Source organism: Bos indicus, chromosome 14 (genome assembly GCF_029378745.1).
Source record: "Bos indicus isolate NIAB-ARS_2022 breed Sahiwal x Tharparkar chromosome 14, NIAB-ARS_B.indTharparkar_mat_pri_1.0, whole genome shotgun sequence".
Lineage (NCBI taxonomy): Eukaryota > Metazoa > Chordata > Mammalia > Artiodactyla > Bovidae > Bos > Bos indicus.
This window is the reverse complement of record NC_091773.1, coordinates 8,844,817-8,864,848: the sequence shown is the minus strand read 5'-3', so window position 1 is coordinate 8,864,848 and position 20,032 is coordinate 8,844,817. Positions and strand designations below refer to the sequence as shown.

At 47.4% G+C, this 20,032-nt stretch overlaps 1 protein-coding gene and 1 long non-coding RNA gene across 3 annotated transcripts in view; one reads left to right on the top strand and one right to left on the bottom strand.

Annotated features, from left to right (window-relative positions):
• Positions 1-13,374, bottom strand: part of KCNQ3 (potassium voltage-gated channel subfamily Q member 3) — a 300,675-nt gene extending 287,301 nt beyond the window's left edge. Inside the window, exon 1 of one of the 2 annotated variants that reach the window (XM_070802433.1) lies at positions 12,625-13,374. In XM_070802433.1, coding sequence (XP_070658534.1) covers positions 12,625-13,010 — 386 coding nt within the window. In that variant the 5' untranslated portion in view covers positions 13,011-13,374. The remainder of the gene's footprint in view (positions 1-12,624) is intronic. The other variant, XM_019973403.2, reaches the window with a different exon arrangement.
• Positions 13,375-13,857: 483 nt separating this feature from the next.
• LOC139186797 (uncharacterized) lies at positions 13,858-19,828 on the top strand. The gene is made up of 2 exons (XR_011570406.1): positions 13,858-14,486; positions 19,164-19,828. It is a non-coding gene; the product is annotated as an uncharacterized lncRNA (long non-coding RNA).
• The last annotated feature ends 204 nt before the right edge of the window (positions 19,829-20,032 follow it).

The window sequence follows — 20,032 nt, the reverse complement described above, 5'->3', positions numbered from 1 at the left end:
ATTAGGAAGGAAATATAACCCACACATATACATATATTTCCTAGATTTTCCAATGTTAATTTCTTCATCCTGTTGGCCTCCTCTCTCTTCCCTTTTGTGCACATGGACTGTGCACTCACACACACATTTACCTAGTGTGCATGTGTGCTGAACCACCTGAAAGCAAGTTGCAGGTACCACGACCCTTCACCACTAAATATTACAGCAGGCACCTCTTTAAAAAAATTTCATCTGCATAACCATAAAGAAATTATCACACTCACGAAATTAAATTCAGATATATAATGTCCAAATTTGATGTCCTGGAATGTTATGTCCATGAAGCAAGGTGAACTGGAAGTGGCCAAACTGGAGATGGCAAGAGTGAACATCAACATTTTAGGAATCAGTGAACTAAAATAGACTAGAATCAGCAAATTTAATTCAGATGACCATTATATCTACTACTGTGGGCAAGAATCCCTTAGAAGAAATGGAGAAGCCTTCCTAGTCAACAAAAAAGTCTGAAAGGCAGTACTTGGGTGCAATCTCAAAAATGACAGAATGATCTCTGTTCATTTCCAAGGCAAACCATTCAATATCATCGTAATCCAAGTCTATGCCCTGTCCAGTAATGCTGAAGAAGCTGAACAGTTCTATGAAGACCTACAAGACCTTCTAGAACTAACACCCCCAAAAGATGTCCTTTTCATTATAGGGGACTGGAATGCAAAAGTACGATGTCAAGAGATACCTGGAGTAACAGGCAAATTTGACCTTGGCATACAAAATGAAGCAGGGCAAAGGCTAATAGAGTTTTGCCAAGAGAACACACTGGTCATAGCATACACCCTCTTCCAACAACACAAGAGAAGACTCCACACATGGACATCACCAGATGATCAATACCAAAATCAGATTGATTATATTCTCTGCAGCCAAAGATGGAGCAGCTGTACACATTCAGCAAAAACAAGACTGGGGCTGACTGTGACTCAGATTATGAACTCCTGATTGCCAAATCCAGACTAAAATTAAAGAAGGTAGGGAAAACCACTAGATCATTCAGGTATGACCTAAATCAAATCCCTTACAATTATACAGTGGAAGTGAGAAATAGATTCAAGGGATTAGATCTGATAGAGTACCTGAAGAACTATGGGCAGAGGTTAATGACATTGTACAGGAGGCAGGGATCAAGACCATCCCCAAGAAAAAGAACTGCAGAAAGGCAAAACAGTTTTCTGAGGATACCTTACAAATAGCTGAGAAAAGAAGAGATGCTAAAGGCACAAGAGAAAAGGAAAGATATACATATTTGAACGCAGAGTGCCAAAGAATAGCAAGGAGAGATAAGAAAGCCTTCCTCAGTGATCAGTGCAAAGAAATAGAGGGAAACAACAGGATGGGAAAGACTAGAGATCACGTCAAGAAAATTAGAGATACCAAGGGAACATTTCGTGCAAAGATGGGCACAATAAAGGACGGAAATGGTATGGACCTAATAGAAGCAGAAGATATTAAGAACAGGTGCCAAGAATACACAGAAGAACTAGATCAAAAAGATCTTCATAACCCAGATAACCATGATGGTGTGATCACTCACCTAGAGCCAGACATCCTGAAATTCAAAATCAAGTGGGCCTTAGGAAGCATCACTATGAACAAAGCCAGTGGAGGTGATGGAATTCCACTTGAGCTATTTCAAATCCTAAAATATGATGCTGTGAATGTTCTGCACTCAATATGCCAGAAAATTTGGAAAAATCAGCAGTGGTCACAAGACTGGAAAAGGTCAGTTTTCATTCCAATCCCAAAGAAAGGCAATGCCAAAGAATGTTCAAACCACCACACAATTGCAGTCATCTCACATGCTAGCAAAGTAATGCTCAAAATTCTCCAACAGTCTCCAACAGTCTTCTCAAATGTCTCAATTGAGACTTCAACAATACACGAACCCAAACTGGATTTAGAAAAGGCAAAGGAACCAGAGATCAAATTGCCAACATCTGTTGGATCATCAAAAAAGCAAGAGAGCTCCAGAAAAACATCTATTTCTGCTTTATTGACTACGTCAAAGCCTTTGACTATGTGGATCACAACAAACTGGAAAATTCTTAAAGAGATGGGAATACCAGACCATCTGACCTGCCTCCTGAGAAATCTGTATGTAGGTCAAGAAACAACAGTTAGAAACAGACATGGAACAATGGACTGGTTCCAAATTGGGAAAAGAGTACATCAAGGCTGTATTTTGTCACCCTGCTTATTTAACTTGTATGGAGAGTACATCATGTGAAATGCCAACCTGGATGAAGCACAAGCTGGAATCAAGATTGCGGAGAGAAATATCAATAACCTCAGATACGCAGATGACACCACCCTTATGGAAGAAAGTGAAGAAGAACTAAAGAGTCTCTTGATGAAAGTGAAAAAGGAGAGTGAAAAAGTTGGCTTAAAACTCAATATTCAGAAAACTAAGATCATGGCATCCGGTCCATCACTTCATGGCAAACAGATGGGGAAACAATAGAAACAGTGAGAGACTTTATTTTGGGGGGCTCCAAAATCACTACACATGATGACAGCAGCCATGAAATTAGAAGATGCTTGCTCCTTGGAAGGAAAGCTAAGACCAACCTAGACAGCATATTAAAAAGCAGAGATATCACTTTACCAACAAAGGTCTGTCTAGTCAAAGCTATGGTTTTTCCCGTAGTCATGTATGGATGTGAGAGTTGGGCTATAAAGAAAACTGAGCACCGAAGAATTGATGCTTTTGAACTGTGGTGTTGGAGAAGACTCTTGAGAGTCCCTTGGACTGCAAGGAGATCCAACCAGTCAATCCTAAAGGAAATCAACTCTGATTCTTCATTGGAAGGACTGATGCTGAAGCTGAAGCTCCAATACTTTGGCCACCTGATGGGAAGAACTGACTCACTGGAAAAGACCCTGATGCTGGGAAAGACTGAAGGCAGGGAGAGAAGGGGATGACAGAGGATGAGATGGTTGGATGGTATCACCAACTCAATAGACATGAGTTTGAGCAAGCTCCAGGAGTTGGTGATGGAGAAGGAAGCCTGGCGTGATGCAGTCCATGGGGTCGCAAAGAGTCAGACATGACTGAGCGACTGAACTGAACTGATAAAATATCATCGAATATGGACTCCATGTTCAAATTTGCTTAATTGTCCCTATAATATTTTATTGTTATTCATTTTTTTAATTCACAGTCCAATCAAGAGTCATGAATTGCATTGGCTTATGTTTTTTCCAGCTTTATTCACATACAATGGACATGTAACATTGTGTACATTTAAGGTACACAATATGATGATTAAATACACATGTATCTTATGAAATGATAACTACAACAAACACATAAACACAACCAACAACTTACACAGTTTATTTACCCATTATTTTGGTGAGAAGTGTTAGGATCTGTTCTCTTTAGCAACTTTCAACTATACAACAGAGTTATTTTTAAATACTGTCACCACACTGTTCATTAGAACCCAGAACCTATCATCTTATAAGTAAAAGTCTTTACCCCTTAACCATCTTAATCCATTTCCTGTACCACCACCAATTGGTTGCCCCCGACAACCACCAATCTGATCTCCAGTGCTCAGTTCAATTTTTTTAGATTGCATTTATAAGTGAGACAATACAGTACTTGTCTCTGACGTATGTCTCTTAGCATAATGCCCTAATGATTCATCCATGTTGCTGCAAATAGCAAGATTTCCTTCTTTTTACGGCTGGAAAATATTCCATCTCATGTATATATCACATTTTCTTTATCCATTCATCCATCAATGGGCACTCAAGCTGTTTCCATATCTTGCCTATTGTAAATAATACTGCAGTGAACACGGGACTGCAAATAGCTCTTCAAGATACTGATTTCATCTCCTTTGGATATATATATCCAGAAGTGGGATTGCTGGAGCATATGGTAGCTCTATTTTTAAGTTTTTGAGGAATCTCCATGCTGTTCTCCATAGTGGCTGCACCAGTTTACATTCTCACCAACAGTGCATAAGGGATCCCTTTTCTCCACATCCTCACCAACACTTTCTATTTCTTGTCTTTTTGATGATAACCATTCTGACAGGTGCGAGGTGGTATCTCACTGCATTTTAAATTTGCATTCCCCTGATGCTCAATGATGCTGAGCACCTTTTCACGTGCCATCTGTATATCTTCTTGGAAAAATATTTATTCAGATTCTCTGCCCATTTTTAAAATCAGAGTATTTGCTTTCTTGCTACAGAGTTGTACGAATTATTTGTATATTTTGGATTTTATCCTCTTATCAAATACATGGTTGCAAATATTTTCTCCCTTATCATAGTTGCCTTTTCATTTGGTTGATCCCTTCTTTTGCGGTGCTGAAATCTGATGTAGTCCACTTGTTGATTTTCAAGCATTGCACCTGGCTGTCATGTGCGTTCAGCCTCCTTAAACAGAAAGTTTTCCTCATTTTTGTTTGTTCTCATCACACAGACCCTTTGGAAGAGACCATGCCAGATATCTTGCAGGGTGTCCCACCATTTGACTTTGTCTGTTATTTCTTCATGATTAGTTTCAGGTCAGTTTAGGCATGATTGCACGTATGTTGTAAATTTCCACTGAATTATTCAGGAGAAGGGTAGGGTCAGTTGCCCTCATTACATGCAAGTTGAATGGTTTTGGTTCAGGTGCAATCTGCCAGATTTCTCTTAAGGTCCCCTGTAGAAGGAAATGGCAACCCACTCCAGTATTCTTGCCTGGGAAATTCCACGGACAGAGGAGCCTGGTGGGCTCCAGTCCGTGGGGTCGCAAGAATCAGACATGACTTCACGACTAAACCACCACCACCTACCTTCATGCCTAGTTGATACACACTTATATCAAAGTCTGAGAAGCCTTGTTACTCAAAGTGTGGGCTACAGACCAGCTGCACTGGTTTCCCGTGGGAACTTTCCAGAAATGCAGCTCTAAATTGCCTCACTCTGAAAGCGAGAGTGTCGATACCTTTCCATTACTCTTCTGGTGCACCGCCTTCCTTCCACAGAGGAGAATGGTAACGTGGCGAAGAGAGCGCCACCTAGTGGGTGGAGGACTCCTGTGTGATCCCAACTCCACCACCTTAGTTTCAAGATCCTGGGTCAGTCACATAACTTCTGAGCATCTGTCATGCATTTATGAAAGGGAGATACTGGGCACCTTCTCTTCAAGCATGAACGGCCACTTGATGTTAGCCTGTTTCCTAGAAAGTGAACCTGGTGTACCTGTGGTCCTTGTTGTTCCCAGCATACAGTCTCATGGCTTCCCAGAGACCTGATGCTGTGGGTTGCTGTGTCCACCCCTCGGCTTCTTCATTCTGCTTGAACAGTTTGACAGTGTCATAAAAAAGAGAAAGGAAGAGATCAAGGAGTTCATAAAATGAAAAATCAAATGAGATTATTAGAAAGGGAAGGGGGCTGTGGATTTTGGGGGGGGGGGGTGGTGGGCAAGAAGAAGGCAGATTAAATACAGTTGAGAGGAAAAGCAAGAAAGAAACAACATTTACTGAAGTCTACCATGGTGAGTTGACTCATAAAAGACTCTGATGCTGGGAGGGATTGGGGGCAGGAGGAGAAGGGGACAACAGAGGATGAGATGGCTGGATGGCATCACTGACTGGATGGATGTGAGTCTGGGTGAACTCCAGGAGTTGGTGATGGACACGGAGGCCTGGCGTGCTGTGATTCATGGGGTTGCAAAGAGTCGGAGACAACTGAGCGACTGAACTGAACTGAACTGAACCATGGTGCTGGTGGGGGTCATGGAGAGGATGTGACCCATGAGCTGGCTCCTTATCCCTCTAGTGCTGGGACTCTATCCTCTGCCCACTGTTGCCACAGTGGGAGCCATGTTGCAGGGTGCAGTCTTGAGTGAGCATGTGTTGTTGAAACCATCTGGATGGTATATGTTACTGTATCCCACAAAGGCTTCTATATAAACCTTTAAGATGCTGGAAGGCAGTGTAAATATCTACCTCTCTCGCTGCCCATGACAAGCCCCATATACAAGTTCTCTGATTCTTAAGCCCAACACCTACTCATCCAGAGTGGCTTGCTTCTTTCTTGGGTCTCTCCTTACCATCCATGTACTCGACCAATTTCAGATTTCACCTGAGGTTGCAAATCAACACAATGCAATGTTTAGGGGCTTAACATCATCACCTTGATTAAATTTCACAGCAACCCTGAGGGGCAGGCATTATTATCTACATATCAGAAATAAACTGAAATTCAAGAAAGTTGAGCAAATTGCTCTAGGTCACAAAGCAAGGAAATAGCAAACCCATGTCTGACTCCAAAGACCATGCTCTTACCAATGAGAAAGAATGATACAATATAGAACACCTCAAACCTGTCAGGATGACTATTATCACAAAAAACAAAACACAGCAAGTATTAGTGAAGATGTGGAGAAATAGCAAGCCTTACATATTGTTGGAAAGTGAAAGTGTTAGTCATTCAGTTGGGTCTGACTCTGTGACGGGCTCCTCTGTCCATGGAATTCTCCAGGAAAGAATACTGGAATGGGTAGCCATTCCCTTCTCTGAGGATTTCCTGACCCAGGGATCAAACCTGGGTCTCCTGCATTGCAGGCAGATTCTTTACCATCTGAGCCACCTGGGAAGCATGAGTTTGAGCAAACTCAGGGTCGTAAGTTTGAGCAAACCCCTGGAGACAGTGAAGCACAGGCAAGCCTTGATTACTGCAGTCCATGGGTCCATGGGCTCACAAAGAGTCAAATATGACTTAGTGACGGAACAACAACAAACAGTGCTGGTGGAAAAGCAAATGGTGCAGCTGGAAAGCAGCATGGAGGTGTCCCAAAAATTAAAAAATAGGACTACCATGTGATTCAGCAGCTCCACTTCTGAGAATTTACTCAAAATATTATTATCAGGATCTCAAAGAGATATTAGCACTTCTATGCTTATTGAAATACTATTCACATTAGCCAGGATGTGGAAACATCCTAAATGTCCATCCACAGATGAATGGATAAAGAAAATGGAATACCACTCAGTCTTAAGGGAATTCTGCAGTATGTGACAACACAGATGGACCCTGAGGGCATTATGCTAAGTGAAATAAGACATTCACAGAATGACAAACGCTGCATGAGGCTACTTATATGAGGATCTAAAACAAATTCCTGGAGTGAAAGGGTGATATGGTGGTTGCTAGGAGCTGGAGGGAGGGAGGTATAGAGGGTGACCAGCCAACAGGCAACCCACTCCAGTGTTCTTGCCTGGAGAATCCCAGGGACGGGGGAGCTTGGCGGGCTGCCGTCTATGGGGTCACACAGAGTCGGACACGACTGAAGTGACTTAGCAGCAGCAGCAGCAGCCAACAGGCATTAAGTGTCGGTTAAGCAAGGGGAGCGATCAGCCGTACAACCCTGTACCTACAGTCAACAACAGCATGCTGTACACTTAAATATTTGTTAAGAGGGTAGATTTCGTGTTAAGTGTTCTTATCACAGTAAAATAAAAATTTTAAGAAAGAATGAGAACTCAAAATCCTTGGTTCTCAATAATGAGAAGGAAACTGACAAAACTGAAGAAGAAAATGCAAAGAGGAAATTAGTAGGGTAAGGAAAAAAGTGAGGATGAACTGAGGGGGTTAAGAAGACCAATACCTTGTGGGAAATGAGAAAGAATGAGCTACATGGAGGCAGAAAAAGAGGAGAATGGGATGAACAGAGCCAGAGAAACACAATAGTTGAGAGAACTGAATCCAGCATTGTCTAGAAAAGAAAAACAATGTCCCATCAGTAATCAGTTAGTAAGTGGTAGCATTGGGAGAAGGCGATGGCACCCCACTCCAGTACTCTTGCCTGGAAAATCCCATGGATGGAGGAGCCTGGTGGGCTGCAGTCCATGGGGTCGCTAAGAGTCGGACATGACTGAGCGACTTCCCTTTCACTTTTCACTTTCATGCATTGGAGAAGGAAATGGCAACCCACTCCAGTGTTCTTGCCTGGAGAATCCCAGGAACAGGGGAGTCTGGTGGGCTGCCGTCTATGGGGTCGCACAGAGTCGGACACGACTGAAGCGACTTAGCAGCAGCAGCAGCAGCATTTTGGGGAATTGCTGTTGAAGGGACTCCTTCTGCCTGGGATGGAAGGTTGACCAGATGGCCAAGCTCTGAGATGGCTGCTAATACTAACATTATTGTTAAATTATATTAAAATATTACTAACATATTATTAGACTGTATGTTCTATAGGGGCAGAGATTAGACTGTTTTGTTTTGCTGGATTTTGTTTACTGCTATAATCCCAATGTCTAGAAGAATGCCAGGCACAGAGAAGGCATTTATATTGACTGAGTAACATTAATAACACAAATGACTATCTATTATTGAGCATTTCTTCTATGTAAGGTGCTCTTAGCTCAATAAAGTCTACATTAATCACATTTTTTAGATGAAGAAATTGAAACTTGGAGATCCAGCAACTTTCCCAAGACCATACCAGCTGTAAGAGGCAAAGCAAGTTTGGGAAATTAAGTTTCTCTTACTTCAAAGATTTGCGAAGACTCTGCCTTGCTAATGAGGGGTCTCGGTGAGAGGCCAGCATCTCTCCTCCACCTTGAGGACTGCAGACCCTTTAGTCAATACACTAAGTCCACCAGCCAGGCCCTTCTTTACCTTCCAGAGCAGCTGCTGGGTCTGAGAGCCCCACCTCTCAGCCTTGGGGCCAATCCACCTCAGAATGCGATCAGTGTGCCTCTCTTATGAGCACTTCCCCTTGGTCTATCAACAGGTGGGCGACTGATCACCCCTACTGGTCCGGGAGAGGCAGTCAGGACAGGATGACAGTATGGTGCCAATCCAGCAATATGCCAAGATGAAGCCAGCAACTTCCCACTAACAGGCCCGGAAGTGGGAGTCCCCAGACAGCCACAATGGCAGAAGGGTATGACTTATAAGGAGATTCTAGTTCAGAATCAACTAATAAATGCTTCATGCCTACTAGTAGGCTCATTTCATTCATACACCCTACTTTCTTTAGCCTAAAAACCAACCTGGTAATGGGGCAGTGTGATCACCCCCAATTTATGGGTCTTGCACAACCTGGCTCATGCAGGCACATGCTCATGCGGGTCTCTTCCCTCAGAGACCGAAGGCAGAGTCCAGAGGTGAACTTCAAGTCCAGCCCATTTTCAACAATATTGGAATCCTTTTCAACCATGCAGCTTAAGATACAGAAAAGAGATCAGCCTTGCTGAGCTCAGAGTGTGGTCTCCGACCTTTTCCTTTACCCCTTGTCCACCTTAGAACTTCTGAGCGCAGTTCTCATCATTGACCTTCCACGATGCTGACCACTTATTATTGTTGTGAAGACTGTAACACACACCATGCAGAACAAAGTCTCGGTGAACCTGAGAGGATTCTCTCACTCGTCCATTCAGCAAATGCTTACTGGGTATCCACCAGGAGCCCAGCAAGCCTGCAGGGGACTGAGGTTGCTAAGGAACAACACAGTTCCTCCTCAAAGGAGCTCTCAGTCCGTGTGGGGGAGATGAGCAAGCAGATCAGTCCGGTGCAGAATCTTACGGTTAGGATGCTGCCAAGGACAGCCCATTCTAACCAGCTGGCGGGTCAGGGAGAAACTTCCCCGGAGGAGGTGACCCAAGAACTCAGCCAGGGTGAAAGCGAGTAGCCAGGAAAAAGCAAGGGATGGGCGTTTAAGACAAGGGGAGCAGGGGCGGTGGGATGGGGGTGGAAGGTCTTCGATGTTCACATTTGCTGTATTCTCTGCCTTTAGGATAGAAGCAAGAAATAACATCTCATGGGTCTGGTTCATTTTTGAGTTTGTTTGCTTTTTTTAAGCATGCACTAGTCTATGAGACCACGATCAGCCCAATATCCTGGCTCTCTTGTGCCATTAACCACAGCCCAGCATAAGATAATGGTTGCTTTAAAGCACAAATTTCAGGGCCTTGCAAAATCCTGAATCATCAATGAAAGGTTTGGTTTTGTTCACTTGACTAGGCTTGCTCCTCAGCGGGAGGGAAGGTGTACAGTGCCTCCGCTAATGAGTTGAAATTCAAGTGTCAGGAGCCCAAACCCGACCCGACAGGGTTTTCCTGTGGAATGCCCGATTAATCAGAATTCCAACCCTGGCACCACACAGGCCACGTTCTGTCTCCCCAACACTGCAATTCCCTGGGCTTTGAGCAGCCCCTCCTTCGATTCCAGATCCCTTTCCAGCCATTTGCCAACCATGAGCTAGGAAGGGGAGGCAGAGACATGACAGAGTCGTCTGTTACCAAGGGGGCAAGGGGCACCCAGGGATGCCTCGTGAAATACCCAGAGTCCTGAAATTGTTGGCAGAGGGTCATAACTGGGATCCCAGCTTAGAAACAAGAGATGACCCCCAGCATTCAAATGTGAGCTCCAGAAACTCAACCATGTGACCCTGGACAAATGGTTCTATCTGTTTTGGTTTCCATATTCTCATCCATCAAATACAGGTAACAATTCCCACGTCATGAAACTGCGACAAGAACTAAATGAAATAAATAATTTGCATGTGCAAAAGTACCTCGCTAGGTATGCAATTCTTCTTTCTTCCACAATGTAAAATTTTCCTGGATCCTCTCTGGGAAACTGAGGTTACATACACCATTCCCACACCTGCTTCCAAGTGATGGAATAATTCTAGAGAAGGATAAAATCGGGCCTAAGCTATCCCCTCCCCAGAATGTCCAAGAAGGGGCAAGAGTGCTGGCTGGGAAGGGTGAAGGAAGAGAGAGCCCACAAACTCCAGTGGGACCCCAGGTTCAGAAGGCAGCCAGTATGTACAGAACGCCATTTATGTCAAAAGGACATGTAAGGCTGTGCATGCTTGTGTGCACTCAAGTAATTTGTATGCCTTATTATCGCATATTCCAGTATTATCATCAGTTCAATTTGACTAAATACAGCACTAGAGACAGAGATGAATATATTTTAATCCCTTTTTATCAACTCATGAAAGCAAACAGAAGAGCAATTGCTAACCCTTCTCTCCAGCCACTAACACCTGCAAATACACGCAGACCTGGATGCCAAAGGCTACATTCCCCCCTGCCCCGACCCTCAAAAAAAAACAACCCATATTCCTGGTTGGATGCCTTTCGTGCCTCAGTTTCAGGCAGGCTTCAGGAACCTCTCGGATGAAACCTGTTGCCAAGCCTGAGGTCCTGTGCGGAGGCCCCCACCTGGTGGTCAAATCTGGAACTGCCTTTCCAACCAAGGAAGATTGGCAGGTAGTGTTTAACTCCAAGGCTCCCTGAACTCCTTTCCACCCATTAGTCGTCGGTCAATTGGAGAAGGACAGGGAGGAATATTCACTGCTAAAAGTACAAGCTGAAGGGTCAAGGTCTTGGTCACTTCCCCGTCAAAAGCCTGGTAATGGTACAGCTTCCTAAGGAGCAGCCATCAGAATGACTAAGCCACAGAGAGGAAGCAAGGGGTACCTGGAAGTGCCCTGCCAGCCCGGCGCGGGTGGGGCGGGGGTGGGGGGTGGAGTCGGGCGAGGGGTGCATGTTAACAACCCCGACTTCTCCCCCTGGGAAAGTAGCCACCACTGTCATCCTACCCTCCCCAAACACAGCAGGATATTTTATCCAGAGCATTGGGCGCAAAAGAAGTTCCATCTTCCTGCCCATCACGCATTTACATTCTGGCTTGAAAGAGACTCTTTCCAGGGGAAGGATGCTTGGGGGCAAAGCTTCAGCCCAGGCCCCTTCACACGCCCTCTGCCCTGGCCCGGCCACAGCAAGAGACGGGAAGGAGTTGAGGTGGAGGGGATGATAAGACCAAATTATGGAGATGTTTCAGCCAAAATTATCCCTGGCCCTCATCGACTGGCAAGGTGAAGCCCCCACCCCTCATTCCAGGCTTAGAGCCGGAGAATCATAGTTCCCCCTTTATCCCTCTCTCTCATTAACTTCCCTAAAAAGAATCCCAAAAGATGCATGTTGGCCAGCCCCAGTCCCAAATGGAGCAAACCACGTTCCTTTCCACACCAGAATGGAGCCCGAAAAAGGGCAGCACAAGCAAGCAATCGATAGCCGCGCTCACACTCACACACACACCCCCCACTGTGGGCAGTGTACCACTCCCATCCCCAACTGCAGGATGTATCATCTAAACTCAGCAGCGATCCCAAGTAGAAGGGACCCACCCCAAGCAGAAACACAGAGCGCATGGGAGGATCCGCTTTATCCCGTTCAACCTCCTCGTTAATTAAGAAAAACCACAGAATTCTTTTTAAGCCTGGCTACCAACATCCGGAGATGGTGCCACAAACGCGCACCCGCGCGCGCGCACAGAGGTACCAATTCGATCCCCAAATCAGCTGAGGAGCCACGCGTGGATTTTTTTTTAAGCCTTGGGGTTCAACTCCCAGGTGTCCAACACCCTGAGAGTGGTCCACAGACACACAGGCATACACAGCAGAGGGCAGGCTGCTCTCCAATTCGGTGGACGGGCGCCCCTGGACTTGGAAGCCCCAGAGCCGTCCTCGGCTCCAACCCGCACCCCGAACCCCTCCACCTCACGCACCGCCTCCGAGGGGCGCCCGGAGAGGCCCGGTACTCACACGAGCGCGTGGTAGAGCAGCGCCCAGCCCCGCGGTCTCTCGAGGGCGTCGTAGATCAAAGTTTGGATGCGTCTGTACTTGGCGTTGTTCCTCTTGACTGGGCGGCTCAGGGGCGTCTTGGCCAGGAGCCCGATGCCCTGCGGGGTCCTCCGCTGCCCCTCGTCGCGGCCGCCGCCCTCCAGCAGCAGGGTCCCGTCTTTGTCAGCTCCGGCTCCCAGCGCCAAGGTGACTTGCTCCACGTCGCCCGGCGCTAGCCCCACTTTCCGCTCCTCGTCGCCGGCCGCCGCCGCGTCCCCTCCGGCCGGGTTAGCGGCCCCGCCGCCTCCGCCGCCCCCGTCGCCGCCGCCGCCAGCCGCCCCCGCCGGCCTGCGCGCCTTGAGCCCCATCTGCCTCGCCCCCGCCGGCCGCTTCGCCTTCTCCGCTGCTGCTCGGGGAAGAAGGGGCGCTCGGGCTGCGTGGAAGAGGCGGCGGCGGCGGCTGCAAGCCCGGGAACTCCAATGCCATGATCCGCGCGCCCCTCCCCACCAGCCCCCCCTCCCAAAAGCAGGCTAAGGCGGGGCCCCGGGGGGCAGGGGGAAAGGGTCACATCCCGCGCGGTTCCGCCGCGGGACCCCGAGGGGCGCGGGCCGGGGGCTGAGGGAAGCGGGCGAGGGCGCGCGAGGCTGGCGCGGAGGCGCTAGGGCGCGCGGCGGCTGGGGCCCGGCACCGGCGCTCCCGGGCGGCGGCGGCGGCGGCGGCACCCGGGCCGGCGAGCCCGAGACAGCATCGCAGTTTATTTACAAGCCCGGGGCCAGCCGCCCTCCCTCCCTCCCGCCCGCCACACGCGCCGCCGCCGCCGCCGCCTCCTCCCGCCTCCGCGCTCCCCCCGGCGCCCCTCCCCGCCCGCTCCAGCCTCAGCCTCGCTCCGGCGGCGGCAGCAGCGGCGAGCGAGCGCGCCGCGGGCCGAGCGCACGCCGCCTCCCTCCCGCCCTCGCCGGGGTGGGGCCCCATTGTCCCGCCCCGTCGCGGCCGGAGGCCCACGGCGGCGCCCCGCCCCTCCCCGCGCCCCTACCCCGCGCGCCCCGCGGCCCGGGATCGCCGGTGCGCGCGGCTGCGGCCGCGGTGCGGGACTCCCCGCGCTCCCGTGGGCGTTGGGGCTTTCCCGGAGCCGGGCGTAGAGGGAAAAGACAAAAAGAGCAGGAGGGACGGGGTGGGTGGGAGGGGGGGTCATGGTCTCTTTTTCCCGTTCTTGCATCTTCAGATTTTTCTAGTCACCTCCCAACCCTGCTTCTTGGCTTGGGAAGTAAAATCCAAGTTGCTGGGGTGGCCAAGGCGGAGCGCACCGGGGACCCACCCGCTCGGGGGCAGCGATGCTCGTGGCTCTGCATTCGTGGTTCGTTCCGCCCTCACGCCCCTGGCCCTTGAATGGCACCTCCGCCAGCTAGCGAGAGCAGAGGGCGAAGAAATAGGACACGGGGAATCGGTTTCGCTCCTAACTTGTGCTCTTGGCAGGTCCTTCCCTCTCTGAGTTTCTGCTCATTCATTCAGTGACTAAACCCACGTGAGGTCCTTGTGCTCAGAGAGCTTGCCTTCTCGAAAGGTAGAAAACAATAACGGCGAAACACACGGGAACGGCATAATTTCCTCCGTGGGTAATTCAAGGAGGAAAGAAAATAGGCGTGCAGGGCTAGAAGCGGGGAATTTCTTTCAATTGTCTGTCCCTGGGAGGCCTCACCGTGGAGGTGATATTTTGGAGGCGAGATGAAATGGCAAGCTGGAGCAACTACGTTAAATGTCCAGAAGCGCCTTCCAGGCAGCAGAACAGTAAGTGCAAAGGTGAAGGACGGCTTGAGCTTCCTGAGCTCCAGGGAGAGAAGAGGAAGGTGAGGCCTCAGTTGAGGAGGAGGAGGGGGAGGGAGGGTGGGGGTGGACTATATCTTGTTAATTCACTAGGGTCTTGCCCTTTGAACCTGACTCCCTCCCTCCCTCCCACCGTGCCCACCACCATTAGAGGAAACCCTTCATTCCAGCTGCCCTGGTACCTTGTGCTGCGTGCTAAGTGAGTTCAGTCGTGTCCGACTCTTTGTGACCCGATGGACTGTAGCCCATCAGGCTCCTCTGTCCATGGGATTCTCCAGGCAAGAATCCTTGAGTGGGTTTGCCATGCCCTCTTCCAGGGGACCTTCCTGACCCATGGATCCAACCTGTGTATGTTGAGTCTCCTGCATTGGCAGGCGAATTCCTTACCACTAGCGCCCCCTGGGAAGTACCTGGCGCCTCCTTTGATTTTCCCTCTTTCCCTCTTGTAAGCTGGCTTGGGTGGAGGGGAGGGGCTGTGAGCAAGGCCAAGCCTAGGATCTACCCCTAGGGTATAGAATGGAGTGATCGGAAGGCCTGCATGTGAATTGGGGCTCTGGATTCGCTTGGAGGAAAGGAGAGTGAAAGGGAGAGGAGGGCAAGGGCCTGGAGGAGAGACAGCATGGGGAAAAGGAGAAAGGATGAGGGAAGGGAGAAGGGATGGGGGAGGGGAGAGGGATGGGGGAGGGGCAGCAAGAAAACGGAGTGGATTACGGGGTGAGGAAGGAGGAGGGGTGGGACCTGTATGAATGACTGTCATAGGGAAGAGCCTCAGAATTCTCAGAACCAAGAAGGCTGAAGTTTCAAGAAGGGAGTTTAGAAAAAGGGGAGTTAAACTGTACTGCAAGGCTGAAGCCCTTAAAATGGTGTTATACAGGCACAAAAATATACTGCTTGGTGCAACAGAATAGTTTGTCCAGAAAGTGTCTCTGATATGAGAACTTTATATAAAAGAAGTCATGAAAACCCAGTGAACAAAAATTGTTCCTTGGTCAGTGGGCTGTGGGGTGAGTTTTGTGAAGACTACATAAACTGGTAGATGGAAACGGGACTCTATGAATGGCAAAACCCCCATAAAAGTTCACGAATAGATGAATGCTCAACAATGAGTTGGAACGTGTAAGTAACCAGTCAGTGCAAACCCTGGGAAGGAGGAACAGTATGGAGAAAGGGAATCGCCTCCAGTGAGAAAAGTCCCAAACAGAAGGCGGAACACCTGAAGTGGGCTCCCTGACATCTGTTACCCTCCACCCACCAAATACCAACACATGCCTGTACTTTCTGCCCCAGCCCAATCCCAACTACCTAGAAAAATTCTGCCCTCTGTATTTGAACACCTTGTATAAAGTTACCCTTCTCCCCCAATCCCTTTCTGTTTTATTTACTCATTACATTTATCACTGTCTGAAATGGTCATATTTGCATTTCGTTTACTATTCTGTCTCTAAACAAATGCAAGGGCTCAGCATCCTAGAAGAATGCCTGTTATTTATAATAGTAACCTCTCAATACTTATTGCCAGCATGAGATAACAATGAATAAATGAATGCAGAATGCAAAGACCCCAGAACAATGGTTGGCACCTAATGAAGCATTCACTGTATGTCTGGGTCTGAGATTTTTGTTTTTGTCTTTTACCATTATGGGAGTCTTTAATCTTAGGAAATGTTAGTTCTCTTGCGACTTTAGTAACATAGTGACAAAAAAATTTTGTCAACACTTAAAAAGCCTCCCTAGATAAGCATAAAAGGGTAGTCAAGAACCACATAGGAAAAAGATGTCAGAATTCATTACTGTGCAATTAATCAAAAGTTCAGATTTCCAAAATGACAGTTCAAACCTCAGGCACTTGAAAAGACTCCTATTTTGATAAGAGCTGCAGACTGTCAAATATTAATGTTTTAAGATCAAGTGCAAGGACTACCTTCATGCTGCCCCAAAAGGGTGAAGTAAAGTCAATATTAAATGCATAATTTTGATCCAATTAAGTCTAACTATAGGGAAACTGCAAGGGAGTTTGGAAACTGATTTTCTTCAATGGTTTTCTAATTCAGTGAAGATAGGGAGTTTGGAAATATCACAAAAAATCTGGGTGCGCTCTGAGTGCTATTTGGGAAACTGTGTAATCTCAACCCTCAATAGCACAGATTCCAGATGATGGAAAGCAAGCATCCTACATCCCACTGGATGGAATTGTTTTTGAACCCTGAAGTCCCAAGAGCCTCAGGTATCAGCTGGATACTGGTAGTTTGGTGATAGAGCCTCCATCCTCAAGGGTTGGATGGGCCGTGGTGCAGACGACATGGCGCCCCCTCCTGGTTTTGCATGATTTGTCACCTTGAAAACCCAGTCACTTCCTAGTTCTTACATTTTCCTCTCTGTATCCCCACTCCATTCCTTTGCTTTTGTTTTCACCTCTCCTGGTCTTCCTGTCACTGTTCTGTACAGCCAGTGAACTCTTTCCCCTTTGCAGACAGGCAGGCTTGCTGAGAATAAATAAGGAGAAAGAGGGAGAGAGATTAAGAGACCTTCCCTGAACCTCAGTTTATGCCTCTGTAAATCCTCCTTCCCAGGGTTAAGCATGTGGTAACAAAATGAACAGAAATGTGCTTGTAGGAGATGACAACACTTCCAGTGATGGTTACCATCGTGGTGGTGGTGGTTTATCACTATTTGTGTCTAACAACTGCATGGACTGTAACCTGCCAGGCTCCTCTGTACATGGGGTTTCCCAGGCAAGGGTTCTAGAGCGGGTTGCCAGTTCCTTCTCCAGGGAATCTTGCTGATCAGGGATCGAACCCTGATCTCCTGCATTATAGGCAATCTTCTGCATTGCAGGCAGATTTTTTTACCGACTGAGCCACCAAGGAAACCCATGACTGTGATCCAATGAGCAGGGCAGGATCTCAGGTTCACAGGAACGGGTAAATGGGAGCCTCTGCCTCCCTTCTCACGCAGCTCCCAGAACACCTTATGTTTTAGACCATGTTAAAATTTACTTTATTTTTTATTACTTTTATTTATATTTTTATTTATATTATTACTTTTCCTTATTGCACAAGAAGTACATATAGTTGTAGATAAATTATGAAATAAAGATCAACAAAAAGGCAATGATAATAATTTGTTGTCTTGGACCCAGAAGTACCCTTTGTTAATATTCTGGTGGTGACTAGCACTACTGCATCGAAGACCAAAGCTCAGCCCCCAACAGCCCCCAATAGGGCACCTTCCCCCTCCCCTTTCCCCTCTCCCCTTTCCCTCCTCCCCTTTCCCCCCTCCCCTATCCAGCCACCTGATGGCAGGTCGATTGCACTGGACCTTCTAATTGTGGGTGGGACAATATAACCTCAATGGATATGGAATTGCCTCCCATGCCCATTATGTTTCTGTTGACATCACCTTCCATGGACTGAGCACACATTCTTCATTCTCACAGAATCCCTCATAAGGCTGCTTCTGATCAGATCCTGCATGCCCCGCCCTGCCCCCCCCCCCCCTCCCCCCCCCCCCCCCCCCCCCCCCCCCCCCCCCCCCCCCCCCCCCCCCCGCCCCTTGCTTGTTACAACTCTACCTCTGGGAGGAGCCAGTGAGACAGGTCTTGGCAGCTAAGGAGACGCTGCTTTTTTTGGAAGAGACAGGACAAGCTCCAATTTTAGGTCTTTTAACAACCTCAGGCCAAGAGGAAATGTGTTTGAAAAGGAAAGATCCCACGCCTTCCCTATATGTATTTTTGTTCTTGAAAACCCAGCTACAGCAAATCCTCAAATGTGCTGCCCTCTTCCCTTCTTCCATGTGTTTGTTTTCCTTCCCCTAAACTTCAGACCACTCTACATGAGGGCTTCCTTGCAAGTGAGAAGACTTCCTGGGAATGAATAAGATGGGAGTGGCGAAAGGACACCCAGAGGCCGAGGGCAGCTTAAAGTACAGATCTTAGACCTGGACTCAAATTCCAGTCCCAACTCTGACTCTGAGCTTAGTGACCTTGGGCTGGTTGCTGAACTCATCAGGTCTCAGTTTCCTCATCCGCAAAATGGTCTGAACACCATTCAAGGACCCATGATAAGGCAGAACTTTGTAGCCTATGATGTACTGCTCACGTTGAAAGTGTAAGTCACTCAGTTGTGTCCAACTCTTTGCAATCCCATGGACTGTGGTCCATGGTATTCTCCAGGCCAGAATATTGGAATAGGTAGCCTTTCCTTTCTCCAGGGGATCTTCCCATCCCAGGGATTGAACCCAGGTCTTCCGCATTGCAGGTGGAATCTTTACCAGCTGAGCAATAAGGGAAGCCCAAGAATATGGAGTGGGTAGTCTATCTCTTCTCCAGTGGATCATCCTGAGTCAGGAATCAAACCAGGGTCTCCTGCATTGCATGTGGATTCTTTACCAACTGAGCTATCAGGGAAGCCAGTTTGAGTAACTGTTCACATTACTCAAAGGTATTTGGACACATGTCTGTAGAAGGCAACTCAAATCAGGAGGGATGAGGAATGAATGAGCTTTGAGCCAAAAGGTACTCCGCTTCAACCCAGATGGCAAGAACCAAAGGGTTTAGTTTTGGTTGTTCTCAGGGAGAATGCATATTTGTTTTTCCTGCCTGGCCTTTGCCATTCTTACATTAACCTTTAAACTTACTTTGCATGTTTCTTCATGTCATTTTGACTTTTTCTTTTAAATAATTGTATATAATTTTCCTTTAGTCATGTATGGATGTGAGAGTTGGACTATAAAGAAAGCTGAGTGCCAAAGAATTGATGCTTTTGAACTGTGGTGTTGGAGAAGACTCTTGAGAGCCCTTGGACTGTAAGGAAATCCAACCAGACCATCCTAGAGGAGATCAGTCCTGAATATTCACTGAAAGGACTGATGCTGAAGCTGAAACTCCCATATTTTGGCCACCTGATGCGAAGAACTGACTCATTGGAAAAGATCCTGATGCTGGGAAAGATTGAAGGCAGAAGGAGAAGGGGATGACAAAGGATGAGATGGTTGGATGGCATCACTGACTCAATGGACGCAAGTTTGAGTAAGCTCTGGAAGTTGGTGATGGACAGGGAAGCCTGGCGTGCTGCAGTCCATGGGGTCGCAAAAAGCTGGACACGACTGAGCGACTGAACTGAATTATATTGGGTAAAATAGTCAATTCATCCATCTAATGAATTCATTCATTCATCTTTCCAGTGAGCATTTATTGATTGCCTGTTTCATGTATTGCTCTCTACCTGTGGGAAACAGGAGGAAAAAAGAAACGAAAGTTGAGTAATGAATTCCATGTTTAGATGAAAAGATGAGACAAGCTATGCAAAACAATTCACTCATCTCTGTATTGTCATGGCATTTCAATAACCTGGTTCACGATAGACAATCGTTGCCATCATCATCATTATTTACATTTATTGACTGCTTGCTGTATGCCTGGAATTGGGTTTATCTTATTTAATCCCAGCAACAAATTTATGCGAGATAACCACGATGAAATGACAGAGAAGTTAAGTACTCTGTTCAAAGTTACACAGCAAAAAATGTCAGTCCCAAAATTCAAGTTCAGGTTATCTAGCGTTTATATTTT